At 37.6% G+C, this 19,163-nt stretch overlaps 2 protein-coding genes across 2 annotated transcripts; both read left to right on the plus strand.

Annotated features, from left to right (window-relative positions):
* The first annotated feature begins 883 nt into the window (after window positions 1-883).
* On the plus strand, window positions 884-6,698 carry LOC149049722 (GFP-like fluorescent chromoprotein amFP486). The gene is made up of 5 exons (XM_089195083.1): window positions 884-1,019; window positions 4,452-4,549; window positions 5,081-5,299; window positions 5,680-5,889; window positions 6,473-6,698. Exons 1-5 carry the CDS (start codon window positions 1,002-1,004, stop codon window positions 6,603-6,605), a joined length of 678 nt encoding a protein of 225 aa, XP_089051209.1. The 5' UTR covers window positions 884-1,001; the 3' UTR covers window positions 6,606-6,698.
* A 5,349-nt stretch (window positions 6,699-12,047) lies between these two features.
* LOC113672102 (GFP-like fluorescent chromoprotein amFP486) lies at window positions 12,048-13,462 on the plus strand. Its single transcript, XM_089191428.1, has 3 exons — window positions 12,048-12,130; window positions 12,663-12,863; window positions 13,249-13,462. The coding sequence occupies exons 1-3, from the start codon at window positions 12,048-12,050 to the stop codon at window positions 13,460-13,462; spliced, it is 498 nt and encodes a 165-aa protein (XP_089047554.1).
* The last annotated feature ends 5,701 nt before the right edge of the window (window positions 13,463-19,163 follow it).

Genomic DNA, 19,163 nt, shown 5'->3' on the forward strand with positions numbered 1-19,163 from the left:
TATTGAATTAGTCAATGCTTTGCTAAAGTCAAGGTCTAAAACAAAAAAACAAAAAAACCCTGCTTTCTTTGCAAACTGTGCCTCGCCGGAGACCACATCGTTCCTTGGCAGCCGAAGTTGATGCTAAGAGACGGTGTGGTGATCAAATTTTATTTGCTCGCTTGTTATCTGACCGCTTACTCTGTTGAAAAGAACCCATTTTAGCGAGTTATCCATTTCTAGGTTTACTGCATAAGGGAAGCCCAAGGCTATACATTGCATTTCCGAACGCCCGATCCAAGAAGCGAAAAAATCCAAGCTCCAAAGTGACCGTGTTTCAGCAAATTTGGAGTCACATGCCTGCATGTGGCAAAACCGATTATGCCAAACGTATCACGTGATGCACACCGGAAATAAGGTGGGGTATTCTTGTTGAAAATTTGACCTATTTTTTCATTCCTAAGAGCCGTCATAAATATTCCCATACAAACTCTCGTCATGACTCTTATTTCCCAAGATGATCATCTCACAGCTGGAGCTTGGGCTGACTGTGATTAAACAGGCTGCGAATTAAGTTATCCAACTGATGTTTCAATTAAAAGAGGAAATGAAATTTCGTTACAATTATCCATTAGTGCGCCTCTGTTTGACGAAACGGATCACTAACCAACAAATTGCATAGGCCATAACAGTCTAAAATCTAACAAGAAGGAATCGAATATTACTTTTTTGTTACAAGATTTGAGACATCTTTTAAATTTAATTAAAGTTAAAGTTGCAAATACACGCGCACTAAGCATGGACCATTTGTTCAATATCACACCATGGTTCACGTGGGATATCACATGATGGTTCACGTGGTATTATCATAAATAATGAGCGTTTGTTTGTTCTATCCAAGCCTTTAACATCAATCCACCCTAACGCTCCAGTCAGTTCAGCTTGGTCAGCGACGGAGTGAACTACAACAGACTATCTCAACTCGTAATCCAGTTTTGAAAATCAAGCGGTTTATCCCCAACATGTCTCTTTCAAATCAGGTTAGTGAATTCTTAAAACCAAGCAAAGAGAGTGGAACTTACCCCGGTAACAAAGAATAAGGTAGAATCGTCCGAACGCAAATTGCTATGCCACACCCAAAACATGCTCTTCAAACGTTATGACCTTTCACTAAAATCAAGTAAAGCAGTAATCCTTGCATGTAAGCTGTAATTCTAGCAATTGTAGGAAAGAAGCTTGATAAATTAGACTTCGACAGGATTCAAACCTGTGCCTCTCAGATACCAGTTGGGCACTGCTACAAACCAACTAGGAATCCACACGTTAGGAGCAATGGAAACTTTTGAGAGTTTTCCTTTCACGTAGAGAATGTGAGCTTCATCTTAATGAAATGAATTTTATTTGACCTGCGGACGAAAATCAAGTAAAATGATAATCCTCGGAGGTGAGCCTCAATTTTCCTGGGTGTTGTAGCCTGTTCTCAAGGAGGATTCGCAATTGTTGCGGGCACAGAACTTAATCTTTGATATTGTTCATTATCTATCGACTATGGGGAGGAGCTGAAGTATTTTGGTTGATTCACGTAATATTTTGTTGACCCACCTCATGAGCCCCAACCTGTCATTACAGTTTATTTCCAGTCAATTCTGTGTAGCTCCCACTTTATACTTAGGCATCTCATTAATGAAACTAGGCAGAAAAGAATTTTGCTACGCAAAATTAAATGATAAACTGAACTTGATCGCTTTATTTCGCCAGTTTGGAAAGTTACTGAAATGGGTGCATGCCCCACAAACAACTGAAAGAAAAATGCCGTCGTAGTGTGTCGCTGTACTAGCTAATTAACCTGTCTTCATGTGTTAGTTATGGCTCTTTTAATTCATTCTTTGTCCTCAAATTTCACACTCACCTTGTAGCTCAGTCCAGTGTTTGTTTCTGATGCAATGAAATATTGAAGCTCGAGGAAATATTTTAAAAGAAGGTCAAAGAGTAGGAAAATTATGTAGAGAGACAAATGGCGTTTGGCTCATGATGGGCGGGAAAAGGGCGTGCCGGCGCATTAGTTTACTTCTTGTATCCCACAAGCTCCTAGCTGCGTTTTTTTATGTTGCGGCATTTTTTTACCAAAATATTTTTGCACAAAATTCTAATGTCACGCACAACGGAACTTTATTCAGAAATCCATTTTACAATGCTTATACATACCAATTTTCCATTCATCATTGAGTGTTTTAATGATACACCAAAATGCGCTAGCCAAATACATGCATTTAAAATCAAAATCTTTCTATAATATATAGAAATGAACGCAACTGAACTAAATGCACTTGTTAAAAAAGTTAATTAAAGAAAACTAACTTCTTAAAACCATGAAAAGTGAGGTTAATAGAAAACCTGTTCGTTTTCTAAGAACAAAGAAAATGTACTTTTCAGTGACCATGCATTTATTGATGATCCAGATCATAAAACTAGTGAGACTGAAGAAAAACTAAAAGGAGGATTGAAAAGAGTTATTTAATTAGATGATAAGTCTCAGGAGAAAATCCATGCGAATGGATTCAAGAAACAACCTCTTCAGTGCTACTATAATTCATTATTGTGTCCGATGCACGCAGTCTAGGTTCGACTAATATGATACGCAGACGAAGCTGCATGCTATGGCGCACAAGCAAAGAAGGACGAATTTTGGAGGGAAATTGCCTTATAACAAAATTTTAATTGTTAAAAAGGTCACAGAATAAAGTTGATTAAGCCCATCGATAGTCTCTCATGGTTTCGTCGGCGTTTAAGATCTAGTTTTACCGGTGTACTCCTTTACATTTCCGAATCCTAACGTCCTTGTGTCGCTTAAGTCGTGATGGAACTACCATCTGTCCTTGACAATTTTGGGCCAATAATCAGTCAATTCTAGCATTGCACCTTGTTGGGGCCAAATTGGTAAATCCTTCTTGACTCTTGGAAGGGACAAATTGAGAAAAAAGTTCCAAAGTAGAATTTGTTTGGGCCAATTCAGAGTTTGAAGGGGTCTTAATGATACCTGTTCGACCCGTTTTGGCTTAAATAGTCCAAAACGACCCCTGAAGGGCTTAATTAGTCTCCAAGACATCGAGGCCAATTTGGCTTTTCGGGTCAATTTGGCTCTCTTCACTCTACAGAGTATGTTAAATGATATTAAGACATATTTGCGTGACGGTGAATTCAATGACCATGATCTTATTGTAAAATTACAACATAGAGATGATAAATCAATGAATCAACACCAAACATAGATAATTATTATAAGAGGTATGACAAAAAAAAAATAGAAATAAGATGATATAACAAAAACGACATCTTCAAATACGTTATCATATTTCTTCAATGTTTGTTTACGAAGATTCTTATCAAATAAGTATTTTGTAACATTATCCCTATAACTTAGATTCTGAGGAAGATATAATTAAACTTAACAAACCTTTGAATCTTCATCTGTGCTATTTGCTGTTCTACTATTTGAAATAAACGGTAAAACTCTTTTATTTCGTCGTAGCTTAACATGATATGATAGTTATCAATCGTATTATTCAAAACCTTGTTCACACGATATTTTCTTCGGTAGACTGATTTTTTTGTTTTTCTATAACTTAAATGACAATAGTCACAAAATCATGATTAATGACTTAACCGCATTGACGGCAATAATTCATCCAATTATCATGAATTAAGTCTTGGTTTTGACAACATTTATCATCTCTTTTAGCCACGTTATCATTTTGAAAATGAAACTCATCAACTAAATCTAATATCATCATCTATAAATATTCAAAGTAAAATATTTTTTAAGAATTTTCTGTTTGCGCACAAAAAAAATACTGTCACACGTGGCAAAACACTGACAACAAGAGCCACCCACACCTTATTCAAACAAAGCGTGGGAAACATAAAAATATATTGTTTTTAAGTATCTATTTAGCCTGGCGCATTTCAGTGTATCATTAAAATACTCACTGATGAATGGGAAATGGGCGTCAATAAGCATTATCAAATGTATCTCTGAATGAAGTTGCGTTGCGCGTGACATTAGAATTTTGTATAAAAATATTTGAGTGAAAATAATCCAAATATGATGAATTTATTTTGCGTTCACAGTTAACTAAAATATAAATTCTGTTAATAAACTAGCTGCGTGTGGCACATTTAAAAACAATGAATACAATTTGGTATAAAATAATACACCTCGAGTAAGCGCAAGTTTATAATAATATTTTGAAAATAACAAAAAATACGCAAAAATGTAGCGGGGAAACAAGAAGTAAATTAATGCGCGGGCATACTCATTTCTTATCCATCAGGCGCACTGTGTTAATTTGATATGGCGTAAGCTGTATCTTAGTCGTTTCAGATAGCGAGTAATACGCTGGCAAACTAAAACCGTCTTAGGTCCTTCAATTATTAGTAGAAAATAACCGTTTCTTTGCTTTTTCCTTATTCAGGTCATTCCAGAAGACGTGTTTATGGAATTTGAAATGAAGGGTAGTGTCAATGGACATTACTTTGAGATGAAAGGTGAAGGAAAAGGAAAGCCTTACGAGTAAGTGTCTCTTAAAAGACAGACCACGATGAATAATATCATTAATATGTATCACTATTTATTTTTAAAACCAGAGTTGAATAAGATCACATTGCAGTCGTCAGATAAAGGCCTGATATCACGGTTTTAAGGATTTTGGGAAATAAACAACTGTCAATAAAGACTTTTTTTGAAAAGAAAAGTGAACAAGATCCAAGATTCGTAAGAAGATTTTCAGTCATAAACTATATGACTTGCTTTTATTCGCGTTTGCAAATTACCTACAGTCTATGACATCGCCTTCTTCATCTGCTTCCAGAGTCCGGCGACGTGTAAAGGCTACTGCAGAGCTAAGTCACGACTAAATTAATTTGCGATTTTGCGATACTTTAATTTTTTACAAGTTAACATGTAAGGTTATGCAGTGTTTGACTTAAGTTTGAATTTTCATTAGCATAAAATATTTGGTCGTTCTAAGTCTATCGTTTATTTCAGGGTATACATGAGCTGTTTCTGAAAATAATTTCCAACACTCTTATCATCTTATTTTAGAGGAGTACAGAAATCCACTTATTGGGTCACCAAGGGAGGACCCCTTCCATTTTCCTTTGACATTCTGTCGTCAGCGTTCAAATATGGAAACAGATGCTTCACTAAGTATCCTAAGGGCATGCCCGACTATTTCAAACAAGCCTTTCCTGCTGGAATGTCATATGAAAGGACATTTACATTTGAGGATGGAGGAGTTGCTACAGCCAGTGGACACATTAGGTATAAAATTGATGATTAGTACGGGATTGAGATAATACTCTTTAAAGGAAATCTTCAAGGTCATTTTTTACACGGAGAAGGGAGCGCCCTTTTTGAAAGTGTAACTTAATTGTGATTCTCCCAAGAACGCTTCCTGTCTAGCTAAATGGGAACAAACCACACAAAAAGCATAGTGACCAGCGAATATGGAGACTACTAAATTTTGAAATGGGCATTTGTAAGTAAATGGGTTTAGTTTGAAAAACGTCGTAGCGGAAATGACAAATCTCAAAAATTAAAGGCGCTAACGCATTATTCTCCAGGGCACATTGGTGTGTGACACAGTTACTAGGTTAATCCTAATATTTTTATTGATATGTCAAATTTACTTAATTTTACAGTCTTAAGGGCAATTTGTTTACACACATATCTATGTTTCATGGCGTAAACTTTCCCGGCGACGGACCCATAATGGGAAAGAGGACAATTGGCTGGGACCCTTCCTTTGAGAAAATGACCGTCTCCGACAACATATTGAGAGGTGACGTGACTATGTTCCTACTGCTCAAAGGAGGCGGTTATCACAGTTGCCAGTTTCACACTTCTTACAAGTAAGTATTTTGTTTCTGTAACAGCTCCAACAGTTGAATATCATTCCTTTGGAGCATTAATATTTGGATTGTATCTTCTATGTTTTACTGGATAAAAGCAACCGAAGAGAACGCTGGGATGAAAAGGGCCTTGATAGAACGGCTTAATTCTAATTTCTTGTGTAAATAAAATGTTTGAGATCGAATAAGACTCTTGTCAAGATACTAAAGGTTATGTACTATAATATCCTTTACAGCTAAAAATGTTTCCTTCCCTGCACTTGTCGGGGAAAGATGTTGAGGGCGATGGAAAAATAGTTATTATTGATACAAGTAATTGTTGATCTACACTGTACCAAAAAACAAAGTTCAAAAGCATTGATGTTCAAAAAACAAGTTAGAGACCCAACGCTGCATGACAGGACGGAAAAACGCGTGGACTGTAAGTACCTCCCGTTGTCCCATACAAAGCCTTAGAAAACTTTTCTAAGGCTTTGTATGGAACAACGGGAGGTACTTACAGTGCATGCATTATCCGTCCTGTCATGTAGGGAACGTAAAACACATATTTTATATTTTACTAAGTTTTTTTCCTTTTCCACAGAACAAAGGAGCCGGTCACACTGCCTCCGAACCACGTCGTAGAACATCGCATTACAAGGACCGACATTGAAGACAAAGACGGCAAGAAGGTCCTGCTGGAAGAAACTGCTGTGGCTCATGTTAACCCTTTGTAACTGGGATGGAAGTATTTTTATTACCTCGTTACTTCTGACGTTACTGTAATACGGATCAAGTCAGTTGAAAAATTAAAAAAAACATTGATATGATCAAGTATGTAGTGTCATTTTCTCAATTTGTACTAATCATGTTAGTAGCCATTTACAACTCTTTCCGAACAATTGCTCTTTTTCCTAACTAATGGGCATTGAGCAAGTCAATTGGTCATCATAATTAGACACTATGAAATTGTGACATTACTTTTGAGAAATTGTGACTTTAGCACAAAAATAAACACCTCACAATCTACAGAGTGATTTACATCTCTGTATTCGATTGGTGGTGGTAAAGTTTAGAATGCATCATAAATCCCATATTTTCCGCAGTCATTTCTTACCACCATAATGCAAGTTTAAAGCGAATGGAAAGAGTTAGATACCCGTGAATACCCAAAATACAAAAGAGAAAATAATGAGGAAGCCAACTAGAAGCTCCTATTTCCTTTTTTTTTTTTCCATTTTTACTGCTCAGAATGTAACTCAAATAGCACTTTTCCTTTGCATATCTATTGAAATACCCTAGATTAAGGGTTGTATGTGAATTCAAAATGTACACTGCAACTGGTTAGCGAAAATATGCTACATGAGTACATATCGAAGTGATTTTTGGCCGGGCAGCCCGCTAATACGGACACGAAATTGTGGTATCAAGGGAAAGCAGTGCCACAAGAACGAGCGTTGCCTTTATCTTTTCCACTGCATGAGAGCACCTAAGGGAGTGGACATATAGTATCGGCAGCAATATTCCTTGCTTTTTTCCGAGCTTGGGCGAAACAATCCCCCTCCTTTATCAGGGCCGTTCAGCCGACCTCCACAGTACTGACCAAGTAGACTGAATGTTTCAGATGTAAAGAGAGCTTTTCAGCAGTATCCATACTCTTTGGACTAACCTTACATTGCAGTCTCCTGCTTGCTAAATTAACTTCAATGCCAAAGTTAAAAGATAACTCCTTAAATGTGATTTGAACTGAAAAAGTGCATTTGAATTGACTTGAACTCAAAACCATTTCTAAATTAAAGAGACAGTTAACGATTTCGTGTCATTTGAAGAAATAGTTGAAAAAACCTGATCGATTTTTCTGTAATCCGATTTAATATACAATGAATAATGTTTCTGCTTAGATCAACCGAGAAGGTTCACTAGAATACTAAAATTAGTGTGGAAAAAAATAATGGCATTGGGCTTTTTAAAACTGTTTTGACGAAATATTTATCAGTTCTGTTATTCTTTTTCACAAAGTGTCAAAGTTACGCTTCCTAAAATTCGTCCTTAGCTAAAAGAAAAAGAGAAAGGGAACAATTTCACGCTACTTGAAAAGATAGTTGAAAAAAAGATTAATATCTTCTCCTTATTCATCTGTAATCAGATTTGATATAAGTTGAATGAGATTTCTTCGGTGAAAAGAATGATTGAAACTGATCTTTTGAAAGACTGTTTTGACGCAGTTATTATTAGTTCTGTTGTCCTATTACACAATTTATTAAATCTATGCTTTGTAAAACTTTGGTGTTAGTTCTGTTAGTGATTTTTTAATTCATTCAGGAACAGTGATAGCGATCGGTCATTTCAAGCTAGAATACTCGTAATATGTCGAGCTAAATCGCCTGCTTCTGTAAAAACTGATTGGAGTGTCGCATGCAGACGGCAAAGTTCAATAATCAAAAGCGAAAGCTTCTTTGTATCCAAAGGGAATATTTGTGACCCTCCACGGGAAAAGAGAGAATAAGGTGATGACACGGCACGCTAAGCGTGACACCAATTTCATGGATATCCGCATATTTAATGAGCAAAACAAAGACTGGCACGGCAGCTTTTGTGTGGCATGCTCAAGCCTTTGTCCCAACTTGTGTGCTCGGTGTCACGCTTCAAGTGTGATATGACACACGTGCGAAAAGACGTACGTGCGATATGGCACGCGTGTCCTTCGGATAAGTGTAACAAAATCATAGACAACGAAATGATGTACAGCAAAGAGACAGACGAAACTTCTATGTTAATTTATTTGGGTGCCAAGTTTTCACTTCCCCTTTTTTTTCCGGCTGAACTAAGAATTGATTAAGACAGGGTAGTCATAAGCTTCAGTGAAATCTAATGCCTTGTTTCTTCTTGATAAAAAGGCAAATAACCATATTTTGCAAATAACCACATTTTGTCTAAGCAGAAATTGGGGCTTTATTGTAGTTTGCCATCGGTTGGTCAAAAGCGTTTCCACAGTCACGGTTCGAGAAGCCAAAGTTTAATGTAGCGGAAGCCATTACGTTGACAGTTAAATGAAGTAAAGTATACCTTACTTAAATCTGAAACTCATAATTATGTTTTAAAACGATATCTGTAAACTGATAGAGTCTTACTTACTTTCAATCATTTGAATTCATATCTTGAACATTAGGGTGCCAGGATCAATTAAGAACGGCTGTTTCAATTCGGAATGGTTGAAGAAGGAATCTCGACTTTGCCGTAGGCTTCCTAATTTGGCTATGATTGAGACGCCTAACTTGCTACATGTCGAGGTTTATGCGTAAATTTTGCTATTATATTTTCTCTACGTTCACTGAAAATCATGGAATTGAATTACCAACAGCTGTAGAACGGTACACTGTGTTCGATGTCAAAAGCAACGCCTGTATTTTTGATGATTTTAGATATTTGAAGTTCATATATTTGCACTGCGGTGAAGAAACGAAATTAAGAGATCCTTGCAGCTAAGAACACTACTGAACTAGTGGTTGAAAATAGGACCTGAAAAAAATTCAGGCCCGTACGAGATTTGAACCCATGACCTCTGCGATACAGGTGTAGCGCAGTAAAACTCTGACTTTAGCCCTGGCACTAGAGAAATTTAAGGGAGTAAGGCGGTCGGTCATTTCAAGCTACAATATTCGTTACATGTTCATTGTTGAGGCCTGCTTTACGGAGTTAAATACTTTTAAGTAAAAAAGGAAAATAGTCAAAGCTGCTTCCAATCCAAAGGGAAACTTATAACCAGACTTAACAAAATCACAGAAAAACAATGTAATGTACATATACGGTCATATACAACAAAGCAACAGACGAACCTTTTTAATTTTGTTATTTAGTATAGGTCTGGAAGCGGCAATTGTTCTCGCCCTTTTTGTCGGTTGAACAAAGGATTGATTTTTAAGACCATGTAAACATCTGCCTCACTTAAATTAAACGATTGATTTCATAATTTAAAAAAAACATAGTTGACCTTAGCTGACGTGAAGAGTAAAGGCGATCGGACATCTCAAGTTACAGTATTGGTTACCTGTTCATCGTTGAGGCCTACTTTACGGAGCTAAATTCTCTATAAAGATGACGTTTCGAGCGTTAGTCCTTCGTCAGCCAAGTCACGTTGTGAACTCAGTTGATAAAACCAAACCATCTGATTATGTAATCGTTTGTGTCCGTGTACCGCCCTCGAGGGCCCCTCCGCCTCTTTCTTTTTTATTTGTTTTTGACCTTGACTTTAGCAAGGCATTGACTAATTAAATAGTGCTTTGTCCAACCGGTATTCTAATTAAAAGAAGAAATGAAATTTGATTACAATCATTCATTAGTACACCTTCGTGTGACAAAATAGATTACTAACCAACAAATTGCTATAAGCAGTTATAAATCTAACAAAACGGAATCGAATGATTACTATTATATTACATGATTTGAAACATCCCTTAAATTTTACTGAAAGTTAAAGTTACAAATACACGCGCATTAAGCATGAACCAATTGTTAAATATCACATGATCAGGGTTCTCTCTAGTTTTCAGCACAACAGGTAAGGGACCTTTTCAAACCAGTAAAGCACATTTTCAGCTTCAGGCGGCTGGTCATTCTCAACTTCGTCATTTCCTAAAGCATACAGTACATCGCGCCTATCAAAAATTCTCCATCGAAAAATTCATAATGTGAACGATATACCTTTAGGTTCAGAGATTGAACAAAACAAAGTAAAAAATTGTTTGAAAGCATTATATTTGACTATGCCCTTTCCAAACTGTTTATAACGTAAACTGGTCTCCCTTCGATTTCGGGTAATATATTTGGCGTCACTTACATGGCATATCGCTGGAAAATCAGCGGTGTCAGCTACGAATCGCATTGCTATGAAATCGAATCACATCGAATAGCTGAATTTGTGTTCTAATCGTCTCAAATTCAGAACTTTTACGCTGTCGAGAGATTTTATTTTCAAGGCTTCTTTCAAACCGTTGTCTGAAACACATTTTAAGAAGAATTTCACGATGAAGACTACCTTTGTCCCTACGTGTTCGTTATACAGCTGGCGATTGTATAGCTGTCAAGGCACTTATTTTTGATAATTGACTGCTTTTCCATCGCTAGTACGTAGCCTTTGTTTTGTTAACCCCTAAAACTCTTGTAAAGCTTACCAGCCACTCTTCGTGACCTCTTGTTACTGGACAGAAACGACAGCATTGTTTGCTGCCGTTTCATCTTGGAAACTGAACAACTAAACGACACCACATTTTCACGTGCAGAGAACTGCCAAATGTCATGAAAGCCTGCGAAAAATCACTCTTGCTTCGAAATTTCAAAGGTACCAGTTAGTGTTAGCTAACTAAAGCACACGTAGACCTATGATAGTGCACACTTTTGGCTTGTTATTACACTTTCTTACCAGATTAGCTCACCATAACTGCGCATTTTTTAAGGTTTCTGAGCGTTTTCAGGCGGTAATAAGTGCTCTTACAAGCGGTAAATTTTACCGGTTACCGCCTGATAAGGAGAACGCTGAGAACCCCCCCCCCCCCTCTTCCCCTAAAAATAAAATTCTCCCTTTCCCCCCGTCCTGGTGATAAGTTAAGTTTGGCCATTCAGTAGACGAGCCCATCTCTGTAATAACACCACACCGACATAAATTCTACCAGGCAAAATATAAATGTTAAAATAAACTTAAGCGCTTTATTTCGCTAGTTTAAAAAGTTACTGAAACAGGTACATGCTCTACAAACCACAGACAGAAAAATGCCGTCGTTGAGGGTCGCTATACTAATTAACCTGTCTACATGTGTCAGTTATGGCTTATTTAATTTATTCTGCATGTCATCAACCTTCCAACTCACCTTGAAGCTAAATCCAGTCCAGTGTTTCTGACGCGATGAAATATTGCAGCGCAAGGAAATATTGTAAAAGAAAGTCAAAGAGAAGGACAATTAAGTGTAGAGCCAAATGGTGTCAGGCGCACTGTGTTAATTTGATATGGCGTAAGCTGTATCTTAATAGTAGAAAACGATCATTTATATTTTATCGTTTCAGATAGTGAGCAAGTAATGCGCTGACAAATTAAAACCAATTAAGGTCTTTGAAAGGTATCATTGTCAGTAGAAAATAATCGTTTCTTTCCTTTTTACTTATTCAGGTCATTCCATAAGATATGAATGTATATGAAATTTGAAATGAAGGGTAGTGTCGATAGACATTACTTTGAGTTTGAAGGTGAAGGAAAAGGAAAGCCTTACGAGTAAGTCTGTCTTAAAAGACAGACCACGATGAATTATTTCATTATTATGCATTACAATTTAGTGTTTAACACAGAGGTGAATAAGATCACATTGCAGACGTCAAATAAGGCCTGATGTCACGGTATCAATGATTTTGAGAAATTACCAAAGTGAATAAAGACTTTTTTAAAAACGCAAAGTGATCAAGATCAAAGATTCATAAGAAGATTTTCAGTCATGAACTTTGAGCTTGTTTTTATTCGCGTTTGCAAATTACCAACTGCCTATGACATCGACTCCTCCATCTGCTTCCAGAATCAGCCGACTGTAAAGGCTACTGCAAATTATCCTGTAAAAGCTCAGTCACAGCTAAATTCATTTGTAATACTTTAATTTCTTACAACTCAACATGAAAGTTTATGCAGTATTTGACTTAAGTTTGAATTATCACGAGCATAAAATATTTGGTCTTCCTAATTTTCCTGTATTTCAGGGCATACATGAGCTGTTTCTGAAAATAATTTCCAACACTCTTATCATCTTATTCTAAAGGAAATCTACTTTTCGTGTCACCAAGGGAGGACCCCTTCCATTTTCCTTTGACATACTGTCGTCAGCGTTCAAATATGGAAATAGGTGCTTTACCAATTATCCTGAGGACTACTTCAAGCAAGCCTTTCCTGCTGGAATGTCGTATGAAAGGGCATTTACATTTGAGGATGGAGGAGTTTCCGCAGCCAGTGGACACATTAGGTATAAAAGTGATGTGTAGTGTAGGATTAAGATAATACTCTTTAAAAGAAATCTTCAAGATAATTTTTTACACGGAGCAGGCCACGCCATTTAGTATAACTTAGTTGTGATTCTCCCGAGAACGCTTCCTGTCTACCTACAGGGGAACAAAACTACAAAAAAGCATACAAGATAATATTCAGAAAACTGTATTTTAAAAAAGGCATCTGTGGGAAAATGGGTTTAATTTGGAAAACATCATAACGGAAATGGCAAAATCTCAAAAATAAAAGGCGCTAACGCATTATTCTCCAGGGTACATTGCACTCTAGGTATGTGACACAGATACAAGGGTAATTTTCCATTTTTGTTATTGAGATCTCAAATTTCTCTTAATTTTTTACAGTCTTGAGGGTAATTTATTTACTCAAAAATCCATGTTTCATGGCGTAAACTTTCCCGCCAACGGACCCATAATGGGAAAGAAGACAATTGGCTGGGACCCTTCCTTTGAGAAAATGACCGTCTCCAACAACATATTGAGGGGTGATGTGACTATGTTCCTACTATTCAAAGGAGGCGGTTATCACAGGTGCCAGTTTTACACTTCTTACAAGTAAGTACTGTAACAGCACCAGCGGTTGGATATCATTTCTTTTAAGCTATCGGTTCTCATCTTCTGAGTTTTACGGGATAGAAGCAACCAAAGGGAACGCTGGGATGAAAAGGGCCTTGAGAACGGCTTAATACTTATTTTCCCGTGTCAATAAAATATTTGGGAGAGATAAGATTCCTCACAAGATACTAAAGGTTATCTATAATGATATCCATTATAATTAATGATATTCAAAACGTTAGTTTTTTTCCGAAGAATTGTCCTTCTCCCTAGCCACCGGGCACTGAGCGAGTCAATTAGTCATCATAATTAGACACTGAAAGTTGTGACCTGACTTTTGAGAAATTATGACTCTAGCACAAAAAATAAACATATCATTAACTGAAATCTCTGAAAACAGTAACTGATTTACATCTCTCCTTTCGATTCGTGGTAGAATAGTTCAGAATACATCATGAATCCCATACTTTTCGCAATTAGTTCTTACCACCATAATGCAAGTGTAAAGCGAATGGATAGAGTCAGATACCCGCGAATACCCAAAATACAAAAGATACTGCGGAAGCCAACTAGTAGCCTCTATTTCCTTTTTTTACATTCCGATCGTTTACGCAAAGAAAGCAACGGTTAGGAAGTGAAAAAAAATGCAAACAAAATTTCTAAAAACGAATTAAGACTTGTAACTCAATTAGCATTTTTCCTTTGCATATTTATTGAAATACCCTAGATTAGGATAACTTCCTATGAGGGGAAATAAGGGGGGGCGGGGGGGGGTGTGGTCGGATTTTAGGAGAAGAAGGGTTGTTTGTAAGTGCTGGATCACACTCTTGCTCCACAGCCGACCACGAAAATCACCTAAAATAACTTTTATCAAGACATGTCTTAACCTCAAACTCTGATTCTGTCAAGCAGCTCCCTGTTACGCCAACCCACGCCACCGCTGAGGGGCTAACGAGGGCTCGGCATATGCAATCTCCCAAAATTTTAACATCTTTATTATGAAAGGCCGCTCTAAGGAGACGACGAGCCAATCCATATGCAGGTAGATAAGCCTTCAATCAAATTATTTATTGAGCCCTAACTTATGAAATAGTTTTAAAGACTTAAAGAGAGAAAGAGTTACTTGTCTTACATGATCTGAATAGTTCCGCCTAAACTCTGTGGGGCAATAAGTAATATTTTATTGTCTCTCCTTCTCTGGAATTCTTCTTAATCGTTTGTTCTCTGAATGTCAACGAAAATTCCCTCTTTATAGTAATACCTTTTGACTGCGACCTTGCCTAGTATCGTTTAATGGGTCCGTCGACTTTTATGTCATTTACCCCTTTTTTAGGTGGATCTGCGATTAATCCAAGCTGATTATGTTATCAGTTATGTCTGTGCACCGGCCTTTAAGGGGCTGCAGTTTTTAATCTTTACTTTTAGAAAGCATTAAACAACAAGATAATTTTAGCATGCGAGCGGTACTTAACGGCTCCTATTTTGAATACAAAAATAAGAAATGAAATTCGGCATTAAACATGACTTCGTGCGAGCGTCTCGGTTTTATGTAACAAATAAATCAAAACTACAACAAAATTCTCGAACGCGTTTGGTTATAACCAGCCCGATTTGAACACTAATAGGAAAGTGTACGTGTCATGCTTGTAATTGGACAGTGTAATAGGAGAGTTAATGGGACAGTTAAAGGGAAAGTGAACACGTGTACGTGGACACATGTAAATGGACAGAACGCGTCATGGGCGCGCGCTGTTGTCTCGCATTTCGACGAGTTAACTGATGTTTTGTGAACGAAATGTATAACAGATGTCTAGTTTGGACTCCACTTGGAATATTGGACTCCACTCGGTCCTATTACCATTATTGAACTTTGATGGTTTTTTAACTTTGATGGTTTGACACTTTTGACAGCTTTAGTCTTGTACAGCCAATCAGATTATTTGAACCATTCTAACAAGGATTCTGATTGGCTTATCGTAGCGTGCTTTATGAGAGTATAGAGCATGCTGACGACACTGTTCTTCGCTTTGGAAATAAAGTTTGTTTTGAAAATTGAAAGTAATGCTTGGGGAATTTAATGGATTATTTATTATAAAACAAATAGAGACGGCCTTGACTGTGCTCTGTTCTGTTACGTCTCGTGTTTCTCCCTACACTTCTTTCGTGCTCTAGCCGCTTCCTGCGTGCTTTATAACAGAACAGAGCACAGTCAAGGCTTCTCTATTTGTTAAGCAAAAAGGGGAGTTGTGAAAGGCTACTTCAACCAGCGAAGCGTCATGCCACATCATCTTTGCAGATAAGCATGCAATCAATGTATCTTTTAAGCTTTAAATGTGATAAGTTATTGTCAGTTTGAAAGACTTTGCCAATGTTTGCTTGAAAATGGTTTCCATTCAGCGTCTAATAAAGTTCTAAATGATTGCAAGTAAGTGTCAAGTCTATGCCTCTCCTTCTGGAACACTCATGATCATTATCTGAAAAAAAAAAAAAAAAAAAAAAAAAAAAAAAAAAGACACCCACGCAGACGTATGCAAATGACGGAATTGCGGCAGGTTTTTCTTGAATTTTGTAATATTGTGACTGGCAGGAACCAGAGACTCAATGGGGTAGTTAGAGTAAATACCTGAATCTGTTATTCGTTTATGTGACATGTACACTCAATGGTTTTAAACAATTAGTTAGGAATCTGCAGTTACAGGGCAGGAATAGTTTAGATTGAAAGCGAGTTATAGTAACCACACCATATGTTTTACACTGCATTTTGTATTGAGGCTTAAAAGTTAATGAAATGCTTCGCAATTCTTTGTGTCTTTTGAAATCTACACTTGAACAACATTTCGTAGCGGAGATTGAAAAGATTGATTGTCTGTGCTAATACAATATAAATTAAACTAATGTAATCATTATAGTATCGTGCTATATTTTTACTCTATCTGTCGTCATTCTTTAATGTGTAGAATGTTCTTCCCTTTTGTGAGGGAGAATGGTTGAGATAAAATGCATACAAATATACATCTTCCCTTTTTGCTACATTTTTATTTCTCCTCCCAAGAAACCTCGGTTGGGGAATACAGCAATACACTTTGCAAATCAAAAACAATATGTTCTTGTTAGTATACCGACGCATCTCTTGTCCAAAACCATATCATTTGAAGATTTTCACAATAATATATTGAAATATTTACATTAAATTATTTATGCAGGTGAACTCAATTGAAATGACCGACTGAGCGTTTGGTGTTTCATGTGCCACTAACTTTAATAAGAATAGAGGGGTAAGTTTCTAGAGGTACGGTCGTGCAACGTCGGTAGAGGAGTATAACGATCCTTATTGTTCTGGTGAGTATTGGTTTCCCGAGAGGTCAGACTCCAATTTGTTCCCTCGGCAGTTTGCTGTCGTACTGATCTCCCGTTGTGTTTCTTGATCGTTGGTATCCACGCTCTAGGAATTTCGATTCCGTTTTTCTTATTGATGTTATCAGGGTGAAGTCTAATGTGGATACCTTCTTTGACTCTTCGGGTGTATCTTCTCTTGTTCTTCCATACTCTCTTGCGTAGGTCTTCCCGTTTCACTAATGTAGATTTTGCCACATTCACAGGATGCAAATCCACCACCCGCATTATATCGCCGTAATACAAATGGTTATTCTTTTCAAACTTAGTTTGGAGTTGGAACGAAGCATGTAAATGAGTGGAGATTTGGACTTTGGAGGGGAAGGGCGATGGAGTATCCCTACTCCCTCCGTGATTATAACGTCACAAATGATGTTGATATTAAAAAGTAGAAATTCTGACCACATGCAGCTTTCTCAATTCAATCTATCGAAGCATAATCTGGAGAAACATTTCAATCAACGACACAGGCCTTTCAGCTGAAGAAGCTGTGGGATAAAAGAAGACAAAGTTAGGAAACAGAGCAAATCAGACTAACAGTTTTGGTAGCCGTGCGTTGCTCCTATCTTTCAGTGATATGTGAGGATACAAGCTATTGGACATTACACTTGTTTAAAAACCCGAAAAGTAAGGGGGTGATCATTATACATACTAGGTGAGCAAACTCTTAATATAGCTTACTTACCTTTACAATGTCTGCCATCTCCCTGATATCCGCTATTGCACGAGCACTCATATGATCGAGAAATATTTGCACACGAAGCTGTCTGATGACATAGGTACCCTGCCCATGAACACTCATCTTGATCAAAGCACGAGATACCGTTACCATAGAAACCAACTTTGCACTAGCACAGGTAAGATTCCTCAGTGTTGCTGCAAACTGCGTTTGTATCACAGGGCTCACTTCCGCATTCGTCCTTATCGCAGCAGTACTTTCCGTTCCCATAATCCATCAGCACACTGACAACTGAAAGAGCCCTGAGTATTTATGCAACGTCCGTTCTAGCTGCATCTTGATTTTCCGTCTCTGCACTCATCGATGTCTAAAAAGTATTGAGGTAAGTCGTTTATAGTAAAAGTACAAACATTGGTAAACTCCTGACATAAAGCAAGCTCCCGGATTACGTGCAAATCTAGAGTGTGCTGAAACATTATTCCATACTTTGATAGATGGCAGACCCTGGAGCCATGAAAGGCAAACGCTTTTGATCTTGTTACTGTACCTTTTTTTGCTTTGGATCTTGTTACTGACATGTGAAAGAGTCACGCACCCGCCAGTTTCGTTTTGAACACTGATCATCTCTGAGGTAAAATCTGATAATTACTGGCTAATTACATGCATTATAGTGAAATATTCACCTCCTGATGAAATAATGTTAAAGGGAAGTGTCGAAAAGGGTAGCTTGAAAAATTATTACTCTAACACGAAATAAAGGGGTGTTCGGGTGGGACTTTTGGGACCATGAGATGAAATTGTGGATTTTGTTCTTACCGTTGCAATGCCGTCCATATCCGAAATACCCTCTTTTACAGAAGCAGCTGTATAACCCTTGATTGTTTAGGCGTTCGGCATGATCGCTGCATAGATGAGTTCCAGCGCTACACTCATCATTGTCAAAGCATAAACGGTCCTCCTTTCCATGAAAACCTTCATTGCACGAACATGTATATGAACCTTCCTTGTTGTTGCAAGTTGCAATGGAACTACAGTCCCCAAAACCGTTCAGACATTCGTCAACATCCTGACAAACTTGACCATTAGCTGAGAATCCAGAATTGCAGGTGCATTCGTAAGATCCCAGAGTGTTAGTGCATTGTGCGTTTGCATCACACTTGTGAGTCTCATCCCCACACTCATCAACGTCGTGACACAAGTGTCCATTACCCAGGAGGCCTGATCTACATGAACAGTTATAGGAACAAACAGTGTTTCTGCATTGTGCAGAAACACTGCAATTATGGATGTATGAGTTACACTCATCTACATCTTGACATAATGTTCCATTTTTTTAGAATCCTTCAAGACAGGGACAATGAAAAGAACCAATGCTGTTTTGGCAAACTTGGTTATCACTACAGCTGATGATTCCAGAGGAACATTCTTCCACGTTGAGACATGAAAACCCATCCCCTCCGTATCCTACGAACAGATATGTGCAACTGTAAGAACCGAGGGTATTTTTTCAGACAGCACCAAGGCTGCTGTTATTTGCACTTGTTTGGCACTCATCAATGTCTTCGCACAACGATTCGTTTCCAAGGAACCCCTCTAAGCAGCTGCAATTGTGTGAGCCCATGGAATTAGAGCA

Source organism: Pocillopora damicornis, chromosome 2, assembly GCF_964200805.1.
Source record: "Pocillopora damicornis chromosome 2, jaPocDami1.2, whole genome shotgun sequence".
In the NCBI taxonomy this organism is placed as follows: domain Eukaryota; kingdom Metazoa; phylum Cnidaria; class Anthozoa; order Scleractinia; family Pocilloporidae; genus Pocillopora; species Pocillopora damicornis.

Excerpts from the sequence above, each read along its gene's own strand:
- LOC149049722 (XM_089195083.1), top strand. Across the intron at positions 4,550-5,080 it reads GGAAAAGGAAAGCCTTACGA|AGGAGTACAGAAATCCACTT; the intron begins GTAAGTGTCTCT and ends ATCTTATTTTAG. Across the intron at positions 5,300-5,679 it reads ACAGCCAGTGGACACATTAG|TCTTAAGGGCAATTTGTTTA; the intron begins GTATAAAATTGA and ends TTAATTTTACAG.
- LOC113672102 (XM_089191428.1), top strand. The coding sequence starts at position 12,048 with ATGTATATGAAATTTGAAATGAAGGGTAGTGTCGATAGACATTACTTT. Across the intron at positions 12,131-12,662 it reads GGAAAAGGAAAGCCTTACGA|GAAATCTACTTTTCGTGTCA; the intron begins GTAAGTCTGTCT and ends CTTATTCTAAAG. Across the intron at positions 12,864-13,248 it reads GCAGCCAGTGGACACATTAG|TCTTGAGGGTAATTTATTTA; the intron begins GTATAAAAGTGA and ends AATTTTTTACAG.